At 42.8% G+C, this 25,580-nt stretch overlaps 2 protein-coding genes across 5 annotated transcripts; both read left to right on the top strand.

The window, feature by feature from the left end:
* The first annotated feature begins 213 nt into the window (after nucleotides 1-213).
* On the top strand, nucleotides 214-10,957 carry camk1gb (calcium/calmodulin-dependent protein kinase IGb). 4 transcript variants are annotated; one of them, XM_048240170.1, is made up of 13 exons: nucleotides 214-311; nucleotides 3,062-3,173; nucleotides 6,658-6,783; nucleotides 7,026-7,100; nucleotides 7,266-7,404; nucleotides 7,620-7,743; nucleotides 7,937-8,012; nucleotides 8,250-8,362; nucleotides 8,578-8,656; nucleotides 8,794-8,881; nucleotides 9,019-9,407; nucleotides 9,549-9,651; nucleotides 9,956-10,957. In XM_048240170.1, exons 2-12 carry the CDS (start codon nucleotides 3,088-3,090, stop codon nucleotides 9,613-9,615), a joined length of 1,362 nt encoding a protein of 453 aa, XP_048096127.1. In that variant the 5' UTR covers nucleotides 214-311; nucleotides 3,062-3,087; the 3' UTR covers nucleotides 9,616-9,651; nucleotides 9,956-10,957. The 4 variants fall into 4 exon arrangements, with proteins under 4 accessions (XP_048096127.1, XP_048096125.1, XP_048096126.1 ...); XM_048240168.1 differs by lacking the exon at nucleotides 214-311 and adding an exon at nucleotides 318-844; XM_048240169.1 differs by lacking the exon at nucleotides 214-311 and adding an exon at nucleotides 1,173-1,201.
* A 5,661-nt stretch (nucleotides 10,958-16,618) lies between these two features.
* g0s2 (G0/G1 switch 2) lies at nucleotides 16,619-17,517 on the top strand. The gene is made up of 2 exons (XM_048241603.1): nucleotides 16,619-16,722; nucleotides 17,104-17,517. Coding segments are annotated over exons 1-2 (375 nt in total). The 5' UTR covers nucleotides 16,619-16,720; the 3' UTR covers nucleotides 17,477-17,517.
* The last annotated feature ends 8,063 nt before the right edge of the window (nucleotides 17,518-25,580 follow it).

Genomic DNA, 25,580 nt, shown 5'->3' with positions numbered 1-25,580 from the left:
GTATCCAAGTTTGTACGTCCAGATTCATTTATGTAGGCCATAAGCAGTATGAATCTGTTATACAAAACATTTCTGTGTGGTTGAAGAAAGATAGGCTAAGCTCATCTGTGTCATAGCCAAGGATTCATTCGACCCGTTTCTTTTTCAATTAGTGTGGTATTCAAGCCACTCCTCTCGTGAGAAATGTATGAAGCTTAATCTCCTCTCTCTGTTATTTCCGCGCCTTACGACTGAACTAATCTGTTCAGACTACGGAGAGCATTTTGGCCGCAGAGTTGGAGCAGAGCCTGTCACAGCACACTCGCCTGTAGGTAAGTCAAAGGACCAGACGCCCGAGTAAGCCGATTTGCAAACCCATTCATCACCGGCGCGCAGTGTGTTGCAGCTGCAGGTCAAACCTAGAGAAACCTAGACTACTCAGATGCAAGTATCTGCTTTTTCGTGTTATGTTGGAGTGGAATTTGGTGCATGCCACGCAGAATAGCATAGTTGCTCGGACCAATGTCGAAAGGGATGTTTTGTGGGGTTGCTGATGAGAGGACGTCCTGAAACAATTAGCCTATTCGTGTGTAGTTCTCTGCAGTAGCTTTTTTTCTCTTATGATACAATCGATTTTGATAGCAGTTGTGAAATACTGGTGAAAAACACTTTTTGGATTCAGTAGTAGCCATTACACAGGCATGACAAAGCCAGCGTCCTTTACCGATGTCCGTGTCTTTGAGATCAACGCACCTGTCGCAGCGCTCTATCGCCAACGCCGTTCTTTATCAGTGCTGTCCGTGCATTAGTCCCCGCACTTACCGCAGGAAGAGAAAAAACTGCTGGAGTTGTTACGTACCCGAAGGTGAGTGTACACATGACTGAGTTGACATGTGTATTTGGCTTGTTTCTGAGGGGTGCCCACTGTCCCGGGATGCATCCTACACAGGCTTTTCTGAATTAGACTCATGGTGGGACTGCATACAGCGAAACCTTTGGGTGAAAAGCTGTGCTTTATTTGTGTGGTGGTCTGTATTTGATGATGTCCTGGTCCGGCACATGTTGTGGGATTGTAGATCAACCAGGATGTTCTGCACCGCATTTGCACAGTGGCGTGCCTAATGTCCGTGACGCGATTGCAAAGAGCTTATAATAGAGGGTTCATGTGATGACAGACAGACTTACTGACTGAAAGGGTTGAGAGGCAGAAGCACTCAGACAGGTAATGTTGAACTGCACCTGGTCTTCATTCATTTTTTGTTTATCTCAGGCTTTTATTACATTGACTATTTTGGGTGTGTTTTGTATTTGGAAAATGTTACAATGTGAGTTTTTTTGTCGTCAACATACAAACGTATGACTTTAAGATAATGATAGTGAATAGTGATACTACGATTTCTGTCTAGGCCTATAGCGTTATACTGCATCCGTTTACATCTGGCTATAACATTTGCCAGGTGAAGTGATAAAACGCATTGAAGCCAATTTGCTGTATGATCATTTTGGATGCACATACTGTACACATACTGGAGTGATTCTATCAAGGAAAAAAATAGTCTGTCTTTGTATGTTATAAGAAGTTGAATTCAGTTTTGCAACAGAGTAGGAATAGCCACATTGGTCCAGTTACCTGGTGGTGATGCAGCCAGCTAATTCCCAACAGCTAAAACCCTCAGGAAGGTCACTGTTTGGCTCTTGATCTCATTAGGAATTAGACAGTACAGTTCGTCTTAATTGGATGTTCTTTGCTTTTCTGGGTTACCCAATTTGTTTATTAATTGATGTAGGCTGGCTAAGGGATGCCAGATTTTCAAACGCTGTTAGCTAGATGTTGACAATAGATCTGTGATGGATCTGCTCAGGTATGGAACATGTAATAAAAATCATCCCAAATGATCATTCTTCTGCACCATATGCCATCTATTCATAAGAAACCATATAGGATTATTAAACAATCCAGTAACTCAAGGCAAGCTCTTTTGTAGAACAGAATGAAACTGTTCATGCTGTGTTGGATTTTGCCAAAAGATGTTAAGCTGTTATATAAGGGGAAGGACACCAAGCACGGAACTGACTTGCTCGGTGTATCAAATACTAATCCTATTTGGGACCTGTTTACAGACTTTTTTCTCAATCAATCCAGACAGCACTGTGCAGTAACAACAGCTCAATATACTGTGCAAAGTGAAACAAGTTGAAGTGATTCATGGTTACTCTTCACCATGTATAACATGATGAATTGTATTCCCAAATACTGGTCATCTCCATGGTATCTTATCTTATACAAAGTAGCAGAAATGTGGTGTTATATTTAAGTATATTCAGATACAAAGTGCATGTGTTCTGGCTCTGGGCTCTGTAAAATGTCTTGAGATTATTTTAACTTTTAGCGCTGTATAGAAATAAATTTAATATGTTCATAATGTCTTTCTCAAACACCTCCACTTGAATCTCAGGCAGCCATTCACTCTGCTTTGGTGCTGCTTTGGTATGTCTGTGCTTGGCACTGAATCCCCATGGCCTTGGACACGCTGGTGTTTATGGCCATTGAGTGTTCCCTCGGCCACGAGAATCACCGTATGGCCAGCCCCTGATTAGCATGGTGTGAGAGTTATTGTATGACAGGCGGCGGGTGGCTGATGGGTCATTATGACTGGCTGGTGAGACGATGAGTCAATCACTCTGGATCCTCACCTGGTCAAGTGGAGGGGGTTTGGAGCACCACCTGGCCCAGACAAAGTCACAGACAGCTTCTGGTTTGCCCTCAAGACATCCGTGAGACAGCCGTGAGACGTGGAGATAAGGATGAGACTGACTTTGGGTTACTGCCTCAGCTGTTCTTTACTACAAGAGCTGACCAAGCTGCAGGACAGAGCTGACTGATGTACTGGACTCTGTTTGTTCATATCAACTTTTACTGTTGCTTTCTGGAAGTGTAAGGATTTGCGCTTTTTTCACAGAACCTTCTTGCTTCTTATGACTATGTTTGGTATATAGTAGGCTATTTATGATGAGCACCGGCGATTGTTTTCAAGCTTCTCTCAGGTATTCATCTTGCTTTCTTTTTTATGACTTTTTTCAGAAATCCCTGTTGAAAATCAGTCAGATATGGGTCGCAAGGAGGCTGAGTATGACTGGAAGAAAAGCACGGAGAACATCCAGGAGGTGTTTGACTTCATGGAGGTGCTCGGATCGTAAGTACTCTTATCAGCACACTCTCATCCCTCATCTGTTGTTAACTCATTTATGACTTTTTCCATTCATTTGTACACGCTCCTCAAAATATATGTTTACAGGGGTGTCCCTTATTTTAACTTCCTTACAAAATAATGGCAAATATCCAAAAAAATATCTCAAGTGGAGCACTCCATACAAATTTACTTTGTTGGAATGAACTGATTGCCTCAACTGGATGATTCATTGAATGAGTACATGGGCTTTTCTTGCTCCACTGACCTTAATGAATATAGCCACTTGTCTTAAACTGACAAGACAGATTGCTAGTCATGACTGATTTATTGTCCTCATCTAAACCTAGTTTTCTCTTTCATGAAAGGCTTGACTAGGTAGCACAAGGTTCAGGTTGGTTTCAGATTCAGGTTAGCTTAGCATAGCAAGGCTAGATGACAGACACAGATTTATTATCCAGACAGTCTCTATGTACAGCCACAGAAGGGCAATTGAGGCCATGACAGATGAATCAGTCTTGACTAAGCTGTCTGTAGTGCTATTGGGATGGTCATACTGGTAATGCTATGCTGTTTGGTGTATTGTACACTAGAATCTGTTGGTTAATGGCATGTTGATTTGAGTTTGCAATATACATTCACATTTTACAAAAGATTCTTCAAAAGTAGGCAGGTATCTTCAGTGATGACCTTTCATGAACAGGAAGCTGTGATTGACACTTGATACATTAAGTGTGCCTTGTGTGTAGAGAGTGTCTTGATTTTCACAAAAAGTGTGAGCCGTGCCTGAGATGCCTTAGATTACAAACTGGCAATATGAATGCAGCCGTCACACACACACACACACACACACACACACACACACACACACACACACACACACACACACACACACATATAGGCAGTGTTAAGCAGGCCTAACCATATTTGGTTTGATTTGACTGTCTTGCTTACCAGCCATGGATGATTTTGTGTGTGCTGTGTACTGTGTATTAGACAATTGTATCCCATTTATTAATAAATAATCTAACAATCATATTATAATCTGTACATTTAACTACTGCACCCTGAGGTCAAATGAAATTATTGGAGTACTCAACAGACATGTAATGATTCATTTCATTATTGTAAGTGGCTCATTCTCAGCATCAGCATTTTGAGAATGAGGGCTCTTGTCTGTAGCTGCAGGTAATAGGCTAAATAGGTCAGACAGTAATCCACAGACCTGTCAGGTGGCAGTGTCTGTGTCTGCGTCTGTGGTGCTGAGCGCACTGACAGCGGAGGGCCACTGGAACATCAGGTCCCAGCGAGACATGAGCGTGTGTCTGAGAGAAAGAGAGAGAAAGAGAGAGAGAGAGATTTAGAATTATGTTATCAGAGCTCTGCCCCATATGGCCAATTCAAGTGACCTTGGATGTCTTCTATATGGCCTATTTGTTTATACACATTTGTTTATACCAAGGTAAAGAGAATACTAGAATAACACTTTATTGCCCATTAGTGCCATTGCATGGTACATAACACAGGTAGTCAACACTGGGAGCCTCCCCATTGTAGTAGAGAAACAGTGCCTCTGTGATGACTGGAGCAAACGGAGAACAGAGCGTGTGTCTGCAGGTGGGCTCATCTACCTGAAGGACAGGTCTCAGGGTCAAATGGGGGGAGGTGGAGGGGTGACGGAGTGGACGCTAATCTCTCTGACAGACTGAGTAAAGGAAAGAAGGGGGAGCGTGCGAGGGTGGACGCGCACGCGCCCCCAAACTAATCTCTGCCCTGCTGCATCGGCACACTCATGTCCACTCCAGTCCACTCCAGTGTCTTTTTGTTCCTTTGTTTGTTTGTGTGTGTGTGTGTGTGTGTGTGTGTGTGTGTGTTTGTTTGTTTGTTTGCAGGGGTCATCTGGCTTTTAAGCTCGACGTCTCAGAGTAGCCTTGCTTGACTCATCAGACTTCCCTTGCACTTAACCTTGCTTTGATCATTAAGAGGCAGAGGCTGCTAAAACACTCCTCAGTCTCCTTGTTACTCTGGGTTCTTGCCCTTAGGCAAAGATCTTGTAATGATGTGTGTGTGTGTGTGTTTGTGTGTGTGTGTGTGTGTGTGTGTGTGTGTGTGTGTGTGTGTGTGTGTGTGTGTGTGTGTGTGTGTGTGTGTGTGTGTGAAGGGGGTGTTTGTGTGTGTGTGTGTGTGTGGGGGGTGGAGGGGGGTGTTTGTGTGTGTATGTGTGGGTGTGGGTGTGTCTATGTGTGTGCATGCTTATGTCAGTGTGTGTGTGACTGTGTGTCTGTATGTGTGTGTGTGTGTGTGTGTGTGTGTGAGAGAGAGAGAGAGAGAGGGGGAGGAGAGAGAGAGAGAGCTGTGGTATTGCAGGTGGATGAAGAGCTAATTCTTGTTAATTAGCGTCTGACCCAGGGGAATGGAACAATCAGTTCTACTTCACCACTGACTCAGGGCTGTTTTGTTCTAATTAAACGCACTACTGTACACTGAGTGTCCACGCACATGTGCATCTGCTCGGCTTAGCTGACCACTCTACAGGGAAGTGCCCCTATCCTTTGCCCATTTTACAGGGTCATTTTTCATTCTCTCTTTATTCTCTCATACCATTTCATTCTTTCTATGCCCTTGTGCCTGCAGCCTGGCCGTCTTCATGGCCTGCTCTCCCCCTGATGCTGGTGCTGGTGCTGGTGCTGGTTCTGGTGCTGGGGCTGGGGCTGGGGCTGGGGCTGGGGCTGGGGCTGCTGCGCCTGTTCGTCTTGGCCATACAGGCGCGGGGCTGTCTGTCTGCTGCTTTAGATGTGCTGTTGTGTCTACGGCCTGTGATCTTACCAAAGATTGATATGCAGACACGGTGCTGTTGTATGCCCAGATTGATGCATGCAGGTCTACAGTAGGGCCGTATGCCCAGATTGATGCCTGCAGGCCTACAGTAGGGCCGTATGCCCAGATTGATGCATGCAGGTCTACAGTAGGGCCGTATGCCCAGATTGATGCCTGCAGGCCTACAGTAGGGCTGTATGCGCAGGCTGTCTGCTCAGGTGTGTGCAGTGTGAATGGGCCCCCCTGTGGTGTGGCTGCTGTTGCATGCACAGGTTGCCTGCTGCGGTTTCCGTTGCGTTAGGGATTTGCCTTCTAATCCCTGCTGGTGAGAACAGCTATTCCCAGGCACAGGCTAAGAGAGGAACCGGAGGCCGACAGCACTAGGACACTGTGGCTTTTCATCTGACCATGTGGTCCAGTAATCCCTCCAGCAGGCCACCTGAAACTGACCTCACCAGATATCATCAGGACCCTATTGTACCTTATAAAAGTCTATGGCATATTGATTGATCAAGTGATTTATGAGGGAAAAAAAGGTGTCGTTGTAAATTATGGAGGCACAATCATGGAGCTACTTGTGTACACACACACACACACACACACATATATATATATATACTAATGGACTCCTTTCTCTTTTTCCGTGTGCGTGTGTGTGTGTGTGTGTGTCTAGTGGGGCATTCTCTGAGGTCTACATGGTGAAGGAGAAGAAGACAGGAAAGCTCTTCGCCATGAAGTGTGTGAAGAAGAAGAACAAGAGGGACCTGAACCTGGAGAACGAGATCGCCGTACTGAGGAAGTGAGTTTGGGCCAGTGTGTGCACATGTGTACGTGTGTGTGTGTGTGTGTGTGTGTGTGTGTGTGTGTGCACATGTGCAACCAGATGCTCATCCTTTTGATAGAGCAGATCTAGAATCAGAATCAGAATCAGCTCATCCTTCTGATAGATCAGATCTAGAATCAGAATCAGAATCAGCTCATCCTTTTGATAGAGCAGATCTACACCACACAATGCCCTGCTCACACGTGTGTCTTTTGCAGGATCCAACATGAAAATGTGGTGTGTCTGGAGGATTTCTACGAGAGCCGGAGCCACTATTATCTGGTCATGCAGCTGTGAGTTTCCTTTGGCTCTGTCATTACTTCAATTACAGACTCACAGCACACAGCCCACAACCCACATGGCTGTATCAGTGGATGGATTTGAACATGAGCGGACTTGTCCTTAATGCTCATTTCTGTGTGTGTGTGTGTGTGTGTGTGTGTTTGTGTGTTGTGCAGTGTGTCTGGAGGGGAGTTGTTTGACCGGATTTTGGACAGGGGCATGTACTCAGAGAAGGATGCCAGTCATGTTATCAAACAGGTGCTGGAGGCGGTCAGCTATCTGCACAATAATGGCATTGTTCATCGAGACCTAAAGGTACATACACACACACCTTTCTCTCTCTCTCTCTATCTCTCTCTCTCTTACGCACACACATACAAACACACATGCACACTTGTACACACACGTGCACACTTGTACACACACGTGCACACTTGTACACACACATGCACACTCAATCCTAGGTGTTCATCATGTGATTCTCTCTCTTATCTTTCTCACTCTTATCTTTCTCTTTCTTGCTCTGTCAGCCTGAAAACCTGCTGTACTACAGTGCAGATGAAAACTCTAAGATCATGATCAGTGACTTTGGTCTGTCAAAGATGGAGGACAACGGCATCATGTCCACTGCCTGTGGCACCCCTGGCTATGTGGGTAAGCATTCGGACCACACGCAGGGCACACAGCACTGTTGGAGTCAGGAATACTAATGTCCTGTCTAGTGACTGAAGATATCCCATATAGATAGATAGATAGATAGATAGATAGATACTTTATTGATCCCCGAGGGGAAATTCAATATGAGTTTGTATGTAACTCCGCCCACTTTTGTCTCATTGTTGCACAGCCCCTGAGGTGCTGGCCCAGAAACCCTACAGCAAGGCAGTGGACTGTTGGTCCATTGGAGTCATCACCTACATTCTGTAAGTACTGCTGTCCGCTTATGCGATCACTATAACAAAATCCCCAGAGAAGAACATCTTTAGGTCTCACTGCTAATCAATCCAATAGTCACACAGTAAGCCACTGTACTGGCCAAATGTACTAAGAGCAGATGTTACAGTAAGAGCATATGGGTGGATTTAGAGCACACCCTTGTGGATTAAGGCTGTAAAGCACGCACAGAGCTCTGATGTTTGCTTCTCTTCTTGTCCATGTAGTCTCTGTGGCTATCCGCCTTTCTACGAGGAAACAGAGACTCGTCTCTTCTCTAAGATCATGAAGGGTCAATATGAGTTTGACTCTCCATTCTGGGATGACATCTCAGATTCTGGTGAAGCTCCTTTTTTTTAATCTCCTCTCTCTCTCTCCATCTCTCTCTCATTCATTCAGTCGTTTAATCTCCTCTCTCTCTCCATCTCTCTCTCATTCATTCAGTCGTTTAATCTCCTCTCTCTCTCCATCTCTCTCTCATTCATTCAGTCGTTTCTTTCCCAGAACAGATGCCGTGCCGATAGGTTCTAATGTCTGTGCTGGGTTGTGTTACAGCTAAAGACTTCATTCGGAACATGATGCAGAAGAACCCAAAGATGCGCTACACAACGGACCAGGCCCTCAGGCACCCCTGGTGAGTCCAGCACCCAACCTCAGGGTGTAACAGAGTCAGCTGTAGGGAGGGTGGGCTGGTTGTGCTCCGAATACCTCCTAGCTGTCTTATGTGTAAATGGAGTGTTGACACAGCGGCCTTGTGTGCGTTTCTCTCAGGATCATCGGGAAGACAGCGCGCTGTCAAGACATCTATCACTCCGTCAGTGAGCAGATGCAGAGAAATTTTGTCAAGACCAAGTGGAAGGTAAGCTCAGAAAAGCCACTACCTCCTACTGTATGCATGGACACATACACAACACAAATGGAGAACTAATTCCTGTTTGTGTGTGTGTGTGTGTGTGTGTGTGTGTGTGTGTGTGTGTGTGTGTGTGTGTGCCACAGCAAGCCTATAATGCGGCAGTGGCTATCAACCACATGAGAAAGTTGCAGCTGGCTCACTCCGAGCTGGGCTTGCGTCAGGACCGCACCGTACCGGACATCAACATTATGGAGGTGTCCACCGTCGCCCCACCCAAGGAGGCCAGCAAGGAACCCAACAGCGACGAGGTCAACGGCAACGTCCCGGCCAATCACAGCGCAGCTGTGGTTCACATGTGTGTGCCACACAGCTGTAGTCAGGCAGCGCTGAGCGCCGGTAAGCGTGAGCCCACGGAGCGGGCGGCCAGCCCTACTCGCCCGCACGGCGGCACTCTCCCCATGCACGCTGGAACGCTGACCAGCGCTGAGCGGGGCAAGCATGTTTACCACTCCGAGCCTGCCAACCTAAACGGGTAAGAGCCCTATCAACGTCATTTTTCAACTACTACTGTGGCAGCTATGTACAACGATGCCTCCTTCTAATAATAGCTTTAGAGATTCTAATTGTACTCTCATTGTAATGCACTTTCTCTGCATGAATGGATGTATTGCAGGTACAGTACTAGAGCTACCAATCGTTGGGGCCAGAGTCTGCAGACTGGTGTGTGCTCCGTCATGTGATCGCATGGGAGGTTCACCATGACTTTAATTGACCAAGTAAGCACTTACTGTACACATGCACACTAACAATAGCTCACAGCAGGGCTCATGCACATAACACACAAAGATATGAACAGGAACTAACGGCTGTCACATAAAATATCAATTATTAGAGTTACCATAGTTTACAGTTGCCACCTCCTATCACTCCTCAATATGGCTGGTGTTTTCACCAGAACCAAGAGTATCATGTTACATAATGTCACATAACTGGGATCAGATTATGATTCTCTCCCTCATTTGTTTTCCCACCCATTGCTCTCTTTGTCTTCCTCTGTCTGTCCCTTCTTCTGATTGACAGGTCAGTATTTCTGACCCAGCCAATGACTGTTTGGAAAGGGGCAGAGCCCACAGGCAGACAGGAAAGCTCATTGGACAACAGCCTATGGATGGAGAGACTCTGAATCCACAGCAGTTCAGAGGGTGCCAAGAGGTCTCCCTATACACATATGCGTAACACACATAAAGTATACCTAAAATACACACACCACACCAAGCGCTGTCTGCTCACATCAACAATGTTTTTGTGAAGAGCAGCTAACTTCCCAGCATCTGGACACTTGCTAAAGATAATTCTTGTCCAGTAAAACAAACTGTTCATATATCAGTGTGATCAAACACAGAGTATTAATGTGTGTGTGAGATCCGCGCCTGTGTGTGTCTCCCAACAGACACACTCTAGTCTGCCTCTGACAAGCAGAGGTATTGGGACAGGATGTCTGTCTGCGTTAAGCGCTTCAGTGTATTGGTGCTTCTGTGTCTCTGTGCTATTCCACTCCCCTAGCCGAGCTCCACCGCATGCGACGCCTACTCATGCTACTGTAGAAGGCTTACTGCTATGGTGTGCTCAACTCACACTCTTGTGTGAACTCTGCAACATAAATTACAAGCACTATGATTAACTATTTATGATAGATGTCTTGTATATTTTCACATTTTCTTCATCTAGATTCTTTAGAACCATGCTATATTTTTTATATTTCATGTATTCATATACCATGTATATACCTTTGATTTTTTTAAAACAAAAAGAAAGAAAGAAAAAATATTGGCATATACTCACATGCTCACCTTCATGTATGGTCATCTTGTTGTTCCTTGATTCAATATAGTATACATACAGTATAACTTGCCTATTGCTGCCTCCCTGTTAATGTCTGTGTTGGTTGTTGTGGTTTTGTTTGTTGTTGTGACTGACAATTCTCCTGCCCGAAGACCAGAGGCATGTGTGGTCACAGGAGATACTAGTTTCTCACTGTGAAATACTTCCCTTCTGTGAATAATAAAGAGACCATCCCCACAATTGTTCACTAAGCCTGCTTTCTTTCGAAACCTACTGAGGACACTTTAAGATGGCATAGTGCCCAGCAGAGAGTGCTGCTTTGATATGCCATTTCTTGTTCACTAGTGTTCACTTGTCCTGTCAAAGCACAGTTCTAAATAATGTTGTTATTTAGTCATACATTATAACAAAATATAAAATATTAACACCAATATAAACAATTTTGGTCATTTTGGTTCAATGATTTTGAACCAAATTTATCATTCAGGATGCTTACAGTACAACCCCAAATCACCTGTAGATAGATAGATAGATAGATAGATACTTTATTGATCCCCAAGGGGAAATTCAAGGTCTCAGTAGCATACGGACATCACACACAACATGCACTTACAGCAGAAATGGTAAATATAAGTATAAACCTATAACAAAACTCCACCGTACAATAGAGACAGTAGAAGATAAGAAAAACGAACAAAACTAAATACTAAATTTACTATATAAATTAAATTAAAAAATCCACAGTGTGCTTAAGGGTGATCAAGCATGAGACGCTTGCAGTGACAGGGTGGTCAGTAAGGTGCTCAAGAGAGTGAGTGTCATGGTGAAGGTGCAAAAACTAGTCCAACAGTAGTCCTGTAGTTCTGTGTGCATGGTAAGGCTGGTTTGGCAGAGAAAGAGCCCCTGTGTTTCTGCTCTGTGCTATGGAGTCATGAGAGGATGTGTCACAGGATGTGAGGAGACAGCCTGACACACACACACCTCACATCCTGTGTGCTGATGCGGCCAGTGGCCAGAGGTGAGATTAGCGTGTGGGATTAGGCGCGGAGCCCCCTCACTCTCCTGCTGAGGGGCTGCCGCCCTGGTGCCAGCATGGTGTCCGAATGATGAGATGGACCAAACAACAGCACACCACTGCCTAAGACAGCGTTGAATTTAGAGCTCATCTTTCGGACAGCTTTCGGACAATGTGTGTGTTTACTGAGTACGAGGCGATAGCTCTGGAGATACTGAGCTGACATGAGAATGATTAGTGTGTCTGGAGTGTGTGTATGTGTGTATGTGCATGTGTGGCTGCGGATGGATTTGCATTCATTACACACCAAAAGCTTTTGCACTTGGTTGGGATTCATATTCAAATGAACTTTTTGGATACTTTACCATTATAGCAGAATGTCTTATGTTCCAGTCAAGGTACTGCAAGACATGGAAAATGCAATATCCTCCTGAGAACCAATCCATAGACCTATGTCCTCTGTAGTGGACATAAGTTCTAGATGCATACCCCTCTACCCCTTTGAGCTATTCTATCAATTCCTGTGGTCTTTTAATGAGGACATCCTGGGCTTTCTAATGATATATCATGTGATTGGCTGGGTTGCTGGGAACCTCCTCTTCCTGGTTCTCAAAAATGGTTGACATCAAAACAAGCACATTTTATGGAAGGAGGAGAGATAAGTCAAATAGTGTCTTCTTATTAAGCATTCATTATGATGGCAATATCTGGTCTTGTTAATGAAAATGTCAGGAATCATATGATTAATTTTGAAAGAAGTTAAGTTATTTACATTTTGAAATAATAGTGACTTTATGAATGTCCATTATAATGGACACCAGGACCAAAATATTTTGATTTTTTTGGGGAAATTTAGGAGATAATTTGTATAGGATGAATGAGGGGGGGGGGCAGATTTGGAGCTCTCAGGTGATGAGTGAGTGAAACAGAGATGAGGACTATGAACCTGTGCCTCAAGAAGATAGCGAGGAAGAGTAAGACTAAAAAATGAATTATCGCAGATGAAAGAAAAACATGAAAATGAAATGAACAATCCAGAAAAAAGAAATACAACTGTCCAAAAATGCAAATAAAGTAATCTAGAAGGATAAATAACATTTTCCCTTATATTTGGTTAAGTTTACCCTTAATTTAATACCACTAAAAGCATAATTTGTCCATTTTTGTCTATTTTCATGGCTACCTTTTCATACTAAAACGGTCCTTTTGTCCACCACAGGGGGCATGCTATAAAATTTAAAATAAAAATAAATTTAAAAAAATAAAAATTGTAAGAGGTTTTTTTTTTATCCTAAATAGAAAGGAAATCACAAAAAAAATAAATTGTTGGACACTTTTTTTTCTTGGTTCTCAGGAGGATATATACTCTCAATAAGACAACAGCATAATACAAGGCAGTGCATAGAGAGGAAATACAGTGCAAGAATAAAGCCTTTATCTAAACAAAGCACTGAAGAAGTAGCACATCTGCAGCATTCACATCTGTAGCCATTACAGAATAGCATGCACTGACTGGGCCCTGTGAGTCTCATGCGTGATCAGTGAGCAGTAACACAAGGTGTTATGAAATGACAAGTGAAATGTATAACTCTAAGAAGCTGTCACTTCACCAGACAACACATACAACACACAACCCCAGCAGTCTGGCTGACCCAGGGCCTGTCTGGGAAATACAGTCTGCTGTTTTGGGCAAAAGATCATGGTGTACACACACACACACAACACACACTCACACACAGGCACACACGCACACACACACAAACACACATGCACACACACACACACACACACACACACACACACACACACACACACACACACACACACACACACACACACACACACACAAATGCCCTTTTGGCACTCATGCAGAAGTGGGTCAGAAGTCTGGATCACTTTACTGGCCACAAGAGGTAAGAGTGGACCGCATAGGAAGACAGAAGAGAGTGTTGCTTCACATGTCATCCTCTTTCCCCTCGTACGCAAGCACAGGCTCCAGGGACAGCCGGGCCTTGAGGTCCAGGGAGGTCCAGCTGTCACACCCTCTTCTCCAGGCCAGAGGGAAGCTCTCGGGGTCACAAGCCTGATTGTGCCACAGCTCCACAACATTGCGCCAGCATCCTAGCCCAAGAGCTGTCACAAGGTCTCAGGGTGTTGCATTAATGGTGATTATGTATTTTCAGATTGGATCGGACAGGAACTCTGATATTATAGGGAAAACTGTATAAACAAATCTCTCAATTCTATCCGAGTCTATTTTGTATTAAGTGGTGTTAGTGTTGACCTAACAAACTAAACATATTAATGTTGGTCATCTTATATGTGACTGAATGATTGTTGATTATTTGTCTAATGACAGTAAAGGATCATGACTGGCCAACCTGTGTGTGGCACTTATTATCTGATTAGCACAGTAGTATAGCACCCCCTAGGGGCCAACTGGCTTCATGATGGCATTCAGGTGGAAACAGTTTGGTATTGCTTCTTTTACAGGTGGGTCTCAAACATTTAGAATATCGTAGAAAAGTAAATTTTTCCCCCTATTTTAGTTCAATGAGTCAATGAGTGCCTTCTGGACAACTATCAAGTCTGCAGTCTTTCCAATGATTGTGGTTGTGGTTACTGAACCAGAAGAGTTTAAAGGCTCAGGAAACCGACATTTCTGTAATATAACCTCTTTATTCTAATATTTTAAGATATTCATTTTTGGTTTTCATGAGCTATAAACCAGCAAAACATGGCTTTACATATTTCACTTCATATCTAATGAATCTAGAATATATGAAAGATCCACTTTTTTAACTAAATTAGGGGGTAAAAGCGAACTTTTCGCCGATATTCTAATTTTTTGACCACCTGTATATAACTTCACAGAGCGATGACCTCGCTCCCGGATTAGTGTCAAGCTTATGCAGAGATTTTTATTTATTTATTTATTTATCTCAGCCTGTGTGTGTGTGTGTGTGTGTGTGTGTGTGTGTGTGTGTGTGTGTGTGTGTGTGTGTGTGTTTGTGTGTGTGTGTGTGTGTGTGTGTGTGTGTGTGTGTGTGTTTCTGGCTTCCCTCTGATCAACCTACAGCCCACAAGTGGACTCACTGAGCCAAAGACACATCCCTGTCCCTTCACTGGGCTGTCTGACTCTTGCATGATCAGATCATGATCACAGTCACTCAGTAGCCCTTTCCTTCTCCCTCAGAGACACACTACACACAGCACAGAGAGACAGGGACACACTACACACAGCACAGACACACTACACACAGCACAGAGACAGGGACACACTACACACAGCACAGACACACTACACACAGCACAGACACACTACACACAGCACAGAGAGACAGGGACACACTACACACAGCACAGAGAGACAGGGACACACTACACACAGCACAGAGACAGAGACACACTACACACAGCACAGAGAGACAGGGACACACTACACACAGCACAGAGAGACAGGGACACACTACACACAGCACAGAGAGACAGAGACACACTACACACAGCACAGAGAGACAGGGACACACTACACACAGCACAGAGAGACAGGGACACACTACACACAGCACAGAGAGACAGAGACATACTACACACAGCACAGAGCGACAGGGACACACTACACACACTACACACAGCACAGAGAGACAGGGACATACTACACACAGCACAGAGAGACAGGGACATACTAGACACAGCACAGAGAGACAGGGACACACTACACACAGCACAGAGAGACAGGGACACACTACACACAGCACAGAGAGACAGAGACATACTACACACAGCACAGAGAGACAGAGACATACTACACAGCACAGAGACAGGGACACACTACACACACTACACACAGCACAGAGAGACAGGGACACACTACACACACTACACACAGCACAGAGAGACAGGGACACACTACACACAGCACAGAGAGACAGAGACATACTACACACAGCACAGAGAGACAGAGACATACTACACACAGCACAGAGAGACAGGGACACACTACACACACTACACACAGCACAGAGAGACAGGGACACACTACACACACTACACACAGCACAGAGAGACAGGGACACACTACACACAGCACAGAGAGACAGGGACACACTACACACACTACACACAGCACAGAGAGACAGGGACACACTACACACAGCACAGAGACAGGGACACACTACACACACTACACACAGCACAGAGACAGGGACACACTACACACAGCACAGAGAGACAGAGACACACTACACACAGCACAGAGAGACAGGGACACACTACACACAGCACAGAGAGACAGGGACACACTACACACAGCACAGAGAGACAGGGACACACTACACACAGCACAGAGAGACAGAGACACACACACACACACACCACAGAGACAGGGACACACTACACACAGCACAGAGAGACAGGGACACACTACACACAGCACAGAGAGACAGGGACACACTACACAGAGAGATAGAGACATGCACAAAGGCACACCACTGAGTGGCTACAAAACTGAAGCATGTCTTACATTTATTGAGTTTTGTTATACATATTACACTTCTGGGTCAACGTTTTGGGTAAAGCTCTTAATTATGAACAAATGATATTCATACATATTCCACCCATACCACAACAAGACTGTCTCTCAGTGTTATAGACTCTGTACAACATTATGCAACATCCTTCCTCTATGTCATTGTGCGTTACTTCCAGTAAGCTTACCCGTGACCTCACAAGTGGTTTGTGTACGTCTCTGTTTGTAGCAAGCTCTTTTATTGATGAAGTGTGAATTTCCCACTGTCAATAATGACCTTTGTGTGGAGTTAACACAGCTCAACGAGCCAATCTCTTCCCATGAGTATGAATCAGGTGGGAGGAGCCTCCCCGTTCTAGGTCTTCATAAGGATGGATCCCAAAGGCTCCTTACCCACTGATACCGGGACAACTCATCACATACTGTATTACATTTTATCGTTTTGGACTATCCTTTCATGTAAGTATGATTCTTCATTACTTATAACTAAAGATGACAGTGTTTCCAGTGCATTTCAACATTGTGATGCTGATGGCCATACAGTCACAGCTATAGAACAATGACAGAAGAATCATGATATAACATTGTTTCAAAATTGTCTCCAAAATCATTGTACAAAAGTAGGCAGCATTTAATCCATTTGCCAGTCTAACAGCAGAATCAGTAAACTTACTGAGCTCAAACCAACATTACAAGTTGAATTTCCCCTTGGGGATCAATAAAGTATCTATCTATCTATCTATCTATCTATCTATCTATCTATCTATCTATCTATCTATCTATCTATCAAGTCCCGAGGACCAAGTGTATCCTAATGGTTTGTCACCTATACGTTACCAGGTCAGCCGAGTCCAAGATGCAAAGCATGCAGGAGGTGCTTCCATTTGCCCGTGAGCTGATGGCGCAGGGTGGGAGCCGGGGGCTGCTGAAGATCTACCTGCTGGGCTCCGGCATGGCCGTCTGTGGGTTGGTAGGGGGGCTGGTGGACGCCGCCTCCTTCGTCTTCGGCGAGAAGGACACACTCTCCATGGAGACGGAGCAGTCGGTGCCTGTGAGAGCGGTTGAGGAGCAGTCGGTGCCTGTGGAGCCTGTCCTCACTGCTGTGGAGCCTGACGACACAGCCGATATTTTTGAGGAAGAAGAGATGTTCGCCAAAGCCAAGCAGAACCCAGCCATCACACAGAGGAGGAGGAGTCGCTCCTTTGCATCCTAGACCTTTACACACACACACACACACGCACACACACACACACACACACACACACACACACACGCGCGCACACACACACAGCACAGACACACAGACACACACACACACACACACACGCGCACACACACACACAGCACAGACACACACACAGCACAGACACACACACACAGCACAGACACACAGAAATATAACACATTCATAGCTACTGATTATGGACTTTGGACTTATATGGTTGTGTTGGGTTTGGATTACATGTGGTGCAGGCTAATAATGATATCTGATGCCTTCTTGCTGGCTTCTGGAGGTGATGTAATATGGTTTGGGGATTGCTTAAGACTGGCGGTAACCTTGAACATGGGCCTACTTGTTTATCATCCCATGAGAGCAATGACACTATAACACTGAAACATATTAAAACTTAAAAATATCAGCACTGGTCTGTGGTTTTTCAGCAGGAACTGCAACTCATTCATATGGAGAGAGGAGGGTTGAGTCAGGTTTTTGATAGATAGTTAAGAGTATATTGATTGCATATCCTAATGTTAATGTTAACCAACAGATATTTATTGAAAGATAATCACATGTAAAACAGAAAGATCTTTAAAAATTAAATAAACTCAAATTGTTTTATAATGGGTAACGATGTGCCATTATTCCAAGCACTCTCCTCTTATTAAGACCACCGCTAGTGTAGCCAATCCATAGGGATTTTTTTTTTTTCGTAATCTACTTCCTGAATTTTTGGTCAATGATTCCTGGGACACCGAAACACTGGGGCACATGAAACTTGATAAGCATGTTATGTAGCCCCACTAGACTTTTACGGGGGAAAAAATTTGGTCCCCGGGGCCAAATTCTTGCATTTCAACAAAGGTGTTACAAGTAAGGAAGAGCATGGTTTAGGCTTCAAAGGCTTAAAGTAAAGTAACTGATCATATTTGTAAAATGTTTTGCTTGCATAAAGGTGGAGTCATTAAGCATAAACTGCTCGCAATGTAGTTTGTGCAAAGAGCTCTTTTATTCTTACTATTCTTTCTATTCTATACGACAAAACGAATTACTCTATATGAAGGGCCTTTCATTAGGAAACTTGATAGTTAGGCCTATTCAAATACATAATGCCCCATATATGTTATGGGAGAACATTTTTACATAGTGTTTGTTAAAAATGACTATCAGCCGATATATTGATTTTTGAAAAACTCAAACGTTGAAATCAGTGTCGGCCCTCAAAATCCCTATTTGACTAAAAACAGATATAAAAAAATATATTTAGATATTAAGCTTTATTTCTTATCTTTATCTTTCTTAGTTTTATTTGAAAACAATGAGGAAAACTCTATTCGGTAAATTTATTCTGAGAAAACATAAACATGTCATAGAGAGATAAATATTGTTTTTAACAAAATCATGTGTCACTATTAGGCAGAAGCTTGTTAATATTCAACTTTTTAAAGTTGATGAGTGTGTCTAAGAACTTTCAAGTGGTCATGAGTCAATTAACCAAAACATTTGCCCAAATCAACACAAACATGGTTTACTGAACACAAAATTAAGCTTCTGCCATGGTCATCTCGGTCCGCTGATCTGATCTCCAGTAAAACATGCAGTGGGGTGAAATCACCATGATAGGGGAGAATGCACAAGAGGACCTAAGCATTTGGACAATATCTGGAGAGATTTTGTAAAGAGGAATGGTCTCATATACCTTGCTTTTTATTCTACAATTTAATGGGATATCATAGGAAGAGATTACGAGGTGTTTCATTGTCAAAGGGAGGCTTTACAAAGTATTTGATACAGAGGTGCCAATAACTGTGGTGCCACATGTGTATTTGTTAGTCTTGAGGTTGGATATACAGCCTTATGATTTTCTTATTATGACCGCCGCGCAGCGCATATAGGTTTAGTCAGATTTTTTTTTTTTTTTTTTTTTTTTTTTTTTTTTTTTTTAGCATGCCCAAATTTCCGTCAATGATTCCGGGACACTGAAAGACCGGGTACACGAAACTTGGTGGACATGTAACCCACATGGATAGCATGGAACCATCGTTTTTCGTTTTGATCTGTAGCCCCCGCTGAATTGGACCCCAAGAAAGGAGGGTAGGGCAGACACAGTTTTCTGTGAATATCTTGAAAACCGTAGGGTTTAGGAGGACCATTTTTTTTTGTATGTTGATCTCAAGGGGCCATGTCAACCCATTCCATAACCACTCATTTCATGTATAGCGCCACCTAGTTAAACACAAAAAAGTAAAAATGAGGTGGTGTAATTGAAGGTATCTGTAACCTAACATAGTCAAAACTGCACGAAATTGGAAGTGTAGGATCATTATGACACCCTCTGTATGCACGCCAAGTTTTGTGGAATTCCGTTCATGGGGGCCACACAATAAATTAATTTATGTTATTATACACCAACTGGCCTGTAGGTGGCCGGAGACAGTTTTCTGTGAATATCTCGAGAACCGTAGGGCCTAGGAGGTCCACCTTTTTTTTGTATGTTGGTCTTAAGGGGGCATGTCAACCCATCCCATTACCACTTATTTCATGTATAGCGCCACCTAGTTAAAAATTAAAAGCTAAAAAATTAGGTGTTTTCATCACAATATCTCTGGCTGACAAGGTCAAAACTGCACGAAATTAAAAGTGTAGGATCATTATGACACCCTCCGAATGTATGCCAAGTTTTGTGTACTTTCGGTCAATGGGGCCCTACAATAAAATAACTTATGTGTACATTTAGTGGATTACACCAACAAGGATTCGGGACACTGAAAGACCGGGGTACACAAAACTTGGTGGGCATGTACCCCACATGGATAGCATGGAACCGTCATTTTTCGTTTTGATCTGCAGCCCCCGGCTGGACTGGACCCCGAAAGGAGGGTAGGGCAGACACAGTTCTCTGTGGGCAGACACAGTTCTCTTTTATGGTATGTTGGTCTCAAGGGCCCACATCAACCTGGCTCATAATCACTCATTTGTGATTTGCACACCCCCATCCCCCCCCTGGTAAAAATGAAAATGCAATATTATTCTGCTTTAATCGCCCCTGTCTTCAGTTAAGATGTTCAGAACTGCACCAAATTGTATGTGTATGATTGACCTGGCATTCTCTGGGGGTCTGGGGGTATGCCAAGTTTCGTAGAATTTCATCCATGGGGGTCTAAAAAAAAATTAGGTTATGTGTACATTTAGTGACTGTACACTCATTGGCCTGTAAATGGCGGTGCACACATATAAACATGCACACACACAGGCACCCACATACTATCGGTATTAGAGCGGCCGATACATAATTACAAATTCAGTAGGATCAAAAGAAAGCCAAAATAAATATTCATCATCATCATCATGGCTGCATTTTCAGTATTGGCGATAAGTAGTCATTTGTCCACTAGATGGCGATCGTTGCAGTGAGGCGTAATTTTGTTGGAAGTTAAAAGTGGGTTGGGGAAAAACAATGGACACTTCCTACAAGGACTGTAATTTACGCAGCGAACATCTAATAAGGACAGGGCGATGTTCACATGAAGTGTAATTCCCATTTCTTCTTGAAGCCGAAATAAATCTGAGGATGTTTATCGGACATGCTTGGTTTTACTGCAGATGCGTTAATCTTATGATATCAATAAGGACCTAGGTAATGTTACCGTTAAGCGTTGGTTGAGTGATGGAGGCCCATTTGATTGATTGCATTTGTAGAAAACTATAAAATGCGGTTATACCAAACAAATTGATAGCAGCACTGTTTGTATCTTTCGACTGTCATTTATTGCACGTGCTACAAAATCTTTCTGTGCAATGGAAGATTTACCAATGTTACACGGTCTGATACAGTTTTGCCTATACATGCGTGAGACTGAGGCGCCTGTTTATTTTGTTTTAAGTGCGTGCAGGGTGTGAGAGGGGAATCGATGTGCTTTGATTCCAGCTTGGTAGTTGTAGTCTGTGAAATTAAAAAAAGCGTGTGTGTGAAGTATCCAAACAATGACACCTTCATTTAATTATGGCTGCTTTTAGCAACACACCTTAAGCTACTGTGTAGTGGGTCCCATTTAGAAGTGGCTACTTCATTCGCTTTCCTTGACTCATGGAGCTGCGTGAATGTTATTACAACTTTTCGCCACGATATGGCAGTTTAAGTCCGCTTGATACTGTAAATTCGTAAGCCATTGGTTTCCAAAGGAGATTTTTATTTGTGTCGCCAGCATAGCCTATTGACAATTTATGTTGTGAATAGGCCTACCTTATAATCCTACCTTAGGGAAGCTAACAGCTTTCTATTTGGATCTAGTTTGTTAGTTACAGTTTTGTCATAACTCCCTAATGCATTTTTGCATTTAGAATAGCCAGAGCGTGTATATCTCAATCTGAAAATTAAACAATATCGGTGCCTATGGACTAGGCTGGGTGAACCCAGCCTGATCTGCCCGCTATTTATTTTTTTGATTTCTTAAAAGATTGAGCTTGGTCTGATGAAAGCCAGACTAGCCATGGACCTCAGTTACACAATGCAAGGGAACATGAATCAGCCTATATTTGCCCACGAACAATAACGGACAGAAGCTCTTCAACTTTGGCCAGTTAAAATGTGTATGAACAGTCTAGCGGACTTTGATTTCATCACAAGGCCCATTTGGACATGTCAGTTATTTGCACCACTGGTTAGATGTAAAACAGCATTTCGTTTCAGACTACTGTTACTTAATTTGTGCATTAACAATAACGTTTCAAACTACTGTTACTTAATTTGTGCATTGACAATAAAGTATTACATGAACTAAAGATGACTAAAATCTTATGTAGAAGAAGAAACATTCACAAAAATCCATCCATCCAAAATGACCTTTGTTTTTGATAGCTGTTGAAAACGGCATGGAACTGACAGAGATGTTTTTGTTTATAAATACATAAAAAATAAATAAATAAATAACATTATGCTGATACCTTTTGCTTTTCCCAAATACAATGTAGCCTACAGGTGTAAGTGACCTTTCATCAATCCAGTTGCAATGGATGAACTGTGATGAACTGCCCTACTTGTGATTGTTTAGAGATTTTAAAGGTTTTATAACAATGCTACATCTTCTTTGGCTATTCTACAATCTATTCACCTTTTCAGCACCAGTAGGCTACTTTCTGTGCAGCCGCACACACACACTCAGGCATGCCAAACAAGCATACACAAAAGTTTCAAGAGTGGGGGATGGAGTAAAATATGGAGACAAATTGAAGTGTGATTTATTTTCGCGGAATGGATGTACAGGACTGAGCGGCGGTCATATTTTGTACCGCTATGCGGTACATCTAGTTCAGTTCTACACTGGACTTGAATTACGAAATTCGGCACAGATACACAATTATGATTTTGGCCTATTGATTATAATGTGGTTAATTGTAAGTATAAGTATATTTTAATCTCTGCATTTAAGAAAATATAATCTCTGCATTTATCCCAATCCGTGAATTAGTGAAACACTCAGCACACAGTGAGGTGAAGCACACACTAATCCCGGCGCAGTGAGCTGCCTGCAACAACAGCAGCGCTCGGGTAGCAATGAGGGGTCGGGGTTCGAATCGGCAACCCTCCGGTTACAAATCCGAAGCGCTAACCAGTAGGCCACGGCTGCCGAATTGAAAGCTCTGTCAGTCAAATTCAATATCAAAATGTTTTACTTTGGCCTTTTATGGGGTATGTATTGGCAGACAGCCCTGGTAACTTACCGTTGTCGTTGACGCACCTGCTCGCTTGACTGCCACTGCAAAGTAGCCTGTGCATTGGCATTCTCCATGCGTGTAGCCTGCGTGTCAGATAACCCTGACGTTTCTTGTATTGTCGTGCTGGCTGTCGGAATGATCAGCAGTACAAATAAGTTCGCTAAAATATTGGTGGGGACAATATTGTCATCTTAAAATTTTGATTAGGACTAGTCCTTAGCGTCCCACCCTAAATCTACGCCCATGATTATATGTTATTATTAATGGCTACACTTTGGAGCACCTTAACAACTGGAAAAAAGAACGGTAAACATACAATTTCTTGGCACAAAATGCACGTTTCAGTCATTTTTATGCACAAATTGGTGTTACATTTTAAATCTAAACCACTTCCACAACTCATATTAGAAAAAGTATACTATGGACAGACAATTTGACCACATTAATGACATAACATCTTACAAATGCAATGTTTAGTGAACACATAATGTTAAATAAAAAGATACCCGCACACTGTTTCTATAAGCTCCTGGTTTTTTCACAACGTTTCGACCAGAGGTCTTCGTCAGGCATCTACCTGACGAAGACCTCTGGTCGAAACGTTGTGAATAAACCACTCTGGGAGCTTATAGAAACAGTGTGCCGGGTATCTTTTTATTTTTCAATTGTTGACTATGCCTTATACCCAGCACCTGTTTAAATTTTGTAGATGTGCGTGCACTCCACTCTTTGAACACATAATGATAACAGACATATGTGGGTGTTGTAAGTAAAGTTAAAAATTCCGTCCAACAAAAAATTGACATTAGTCTTAGAAAGAGCTCAACAGACTGACCCTATTTGGCAGAGGGTTATACCTTTGCTATACTTCATACCAAGCAACAACCTTCTATCAACATGCCCAGAAACAATATGAACATCAGAAACATGTATGGTTCTGGGAAATCACCCTAAACTTCACCATCAAAGTTTTCTGTCAAACGCTGTCCACTCCAGCACATGAGAATATGCAATACAAATACAATTCTGCATATATGTCGCCAAATGTTATTTTTCTTACATTACATAGATGGTGATGCCATAAGGAACAATAATAAACCATACAAAGAGTTTGTATCAATTTTTAACCTCATACTAATGGCAAAATAAATGACCTTTGTTTCTGATGTCCACTCCAACACATTTCAAGTGTAGTGGATTATGGTAAACCATACATTTTCAGAATCTTGTGTAATTTGTGCTATGCTATCATGCAGTTAACAAGCATATTTTACCAGGTGGTGCTATATACTAGCCTGCCCACGCCCACCTTTCTCCTTTCAGGGAGATACTCTGGAACACCATAGTTCAGATTCCGTCAAACAAAAAAAATGTCAGCCCAATCAACAACAAGAGGGGATGACAAAATCAAAACTGACTGTTAAAGCATTGCCTGCAAAAATGCAAACATCAAAAATTGTAGTTGGAAAAATGTATTTACAGAAAAAGTAAGCTCACATACATTGTTTCCTGACTGCCTATTCTCTTTATAGTTTGTAAAGTTAATGAAACTGAATCCCATTTGATTCTATTTATCACCTTCTAACTGCAGAGGGTGAAGCACAGTTGATTGAAATTACAATTGTGATTACAAATGCAATTAAAATAGCATAATTATGCACTCTGTGAAACATGCACAGCAATACCCTAATTTTATCCAGAAAAGTGTTTGAGACAAACAGAGTCAGCATTTTACCATTTAATAAGTAACATATTCATTATCTGTCTGTTTAGACAATGAAACTCTACAAGAAAGGGCAGAGCAGGCTGCGGTCCTTCAATGTGTGCAGTAAGCTCCTCAGGATGTTCTACCAGTCTGTTGTTGCCAGCGTCCTCTTCTATGCAGTAGTATGCTGGGGAGGAAGCACACAAGGAAGAAGGATGTGGGGCTAATTGACAGGCTGGTAAGGAAAAGCTGGCTCTGTGGTGGGAGCTGAACTGGAGTGCATCACTTCACTATCAGGCGCTTTCTGCTAACTGTGCGAAGTTACAAATTCTGAATCTGCCTCGATAATTATTCTACTTTGTCTTTTATTACTTTTTTACTACTTTTGCCTTTGTTTTGCTTACTAATTATTCTTTATTTTTAAATGATTTTACCTTGTGTTTTATGTTTTTTTTTTATTATGATCTTTACCTTTAACTATTCTTTGACTATATTGCCCTTCTATGCTTTTATTTGTTATTATCGTTTGGTTTTGTTTATGTAAAGCATCACTTCACTATCTGACAAAAGGACCCTGAACAGACTGATCAACATCTTGGACAATGAGTGTCACCCACTCCACAGCACTATTGTTAAGCAGAAGAGCCTGATCAGCTGGATACTTCCCTCACTGCCTTG

The sequence above is a fragment of the Alosa alosa genome, chromosome 4 (genome assembly GCF_017589495.1).
Source record: "Alosa alosa isolate M-15738 ecotype Scorff River chromosome 4, AALO_Geno_1.1, whole genome shotgun sequence".
Classification (NCBI taxonomy): domain Eukaryota; kingdom Metazoa; phylum Chordata; class Actinopteri; order Clupeiformes; family Clupeidae; genus Alosa; species Alosa alosa.
This window is presented reverse-complemented; position numbering and strand designations above follow the sequence as displayed.

Coding starts and splice junctions, on each gene's coding strand:
- camk1gb (XM_048240168.1), top strand. CDS start 706: ATGTCCGTGTCTTTGAGATCAACGCACCTGTCGCAGCGCTCTATCGCC. Junction 7,744..7,936: donor TGGCACCCCTGGCTATGTGG/GTAAGCATTCGG, acceptor ATTGTTGCACAG/CCCCTGAGGTGCTGGCCCAG. Junction 8,013..8,249: donor GGAGTCATCACCTACATTCT/GTAAGTACTGCT, acceptor TTGTCCATGTAG/TCTCTGTGGCTATCCGCCTT.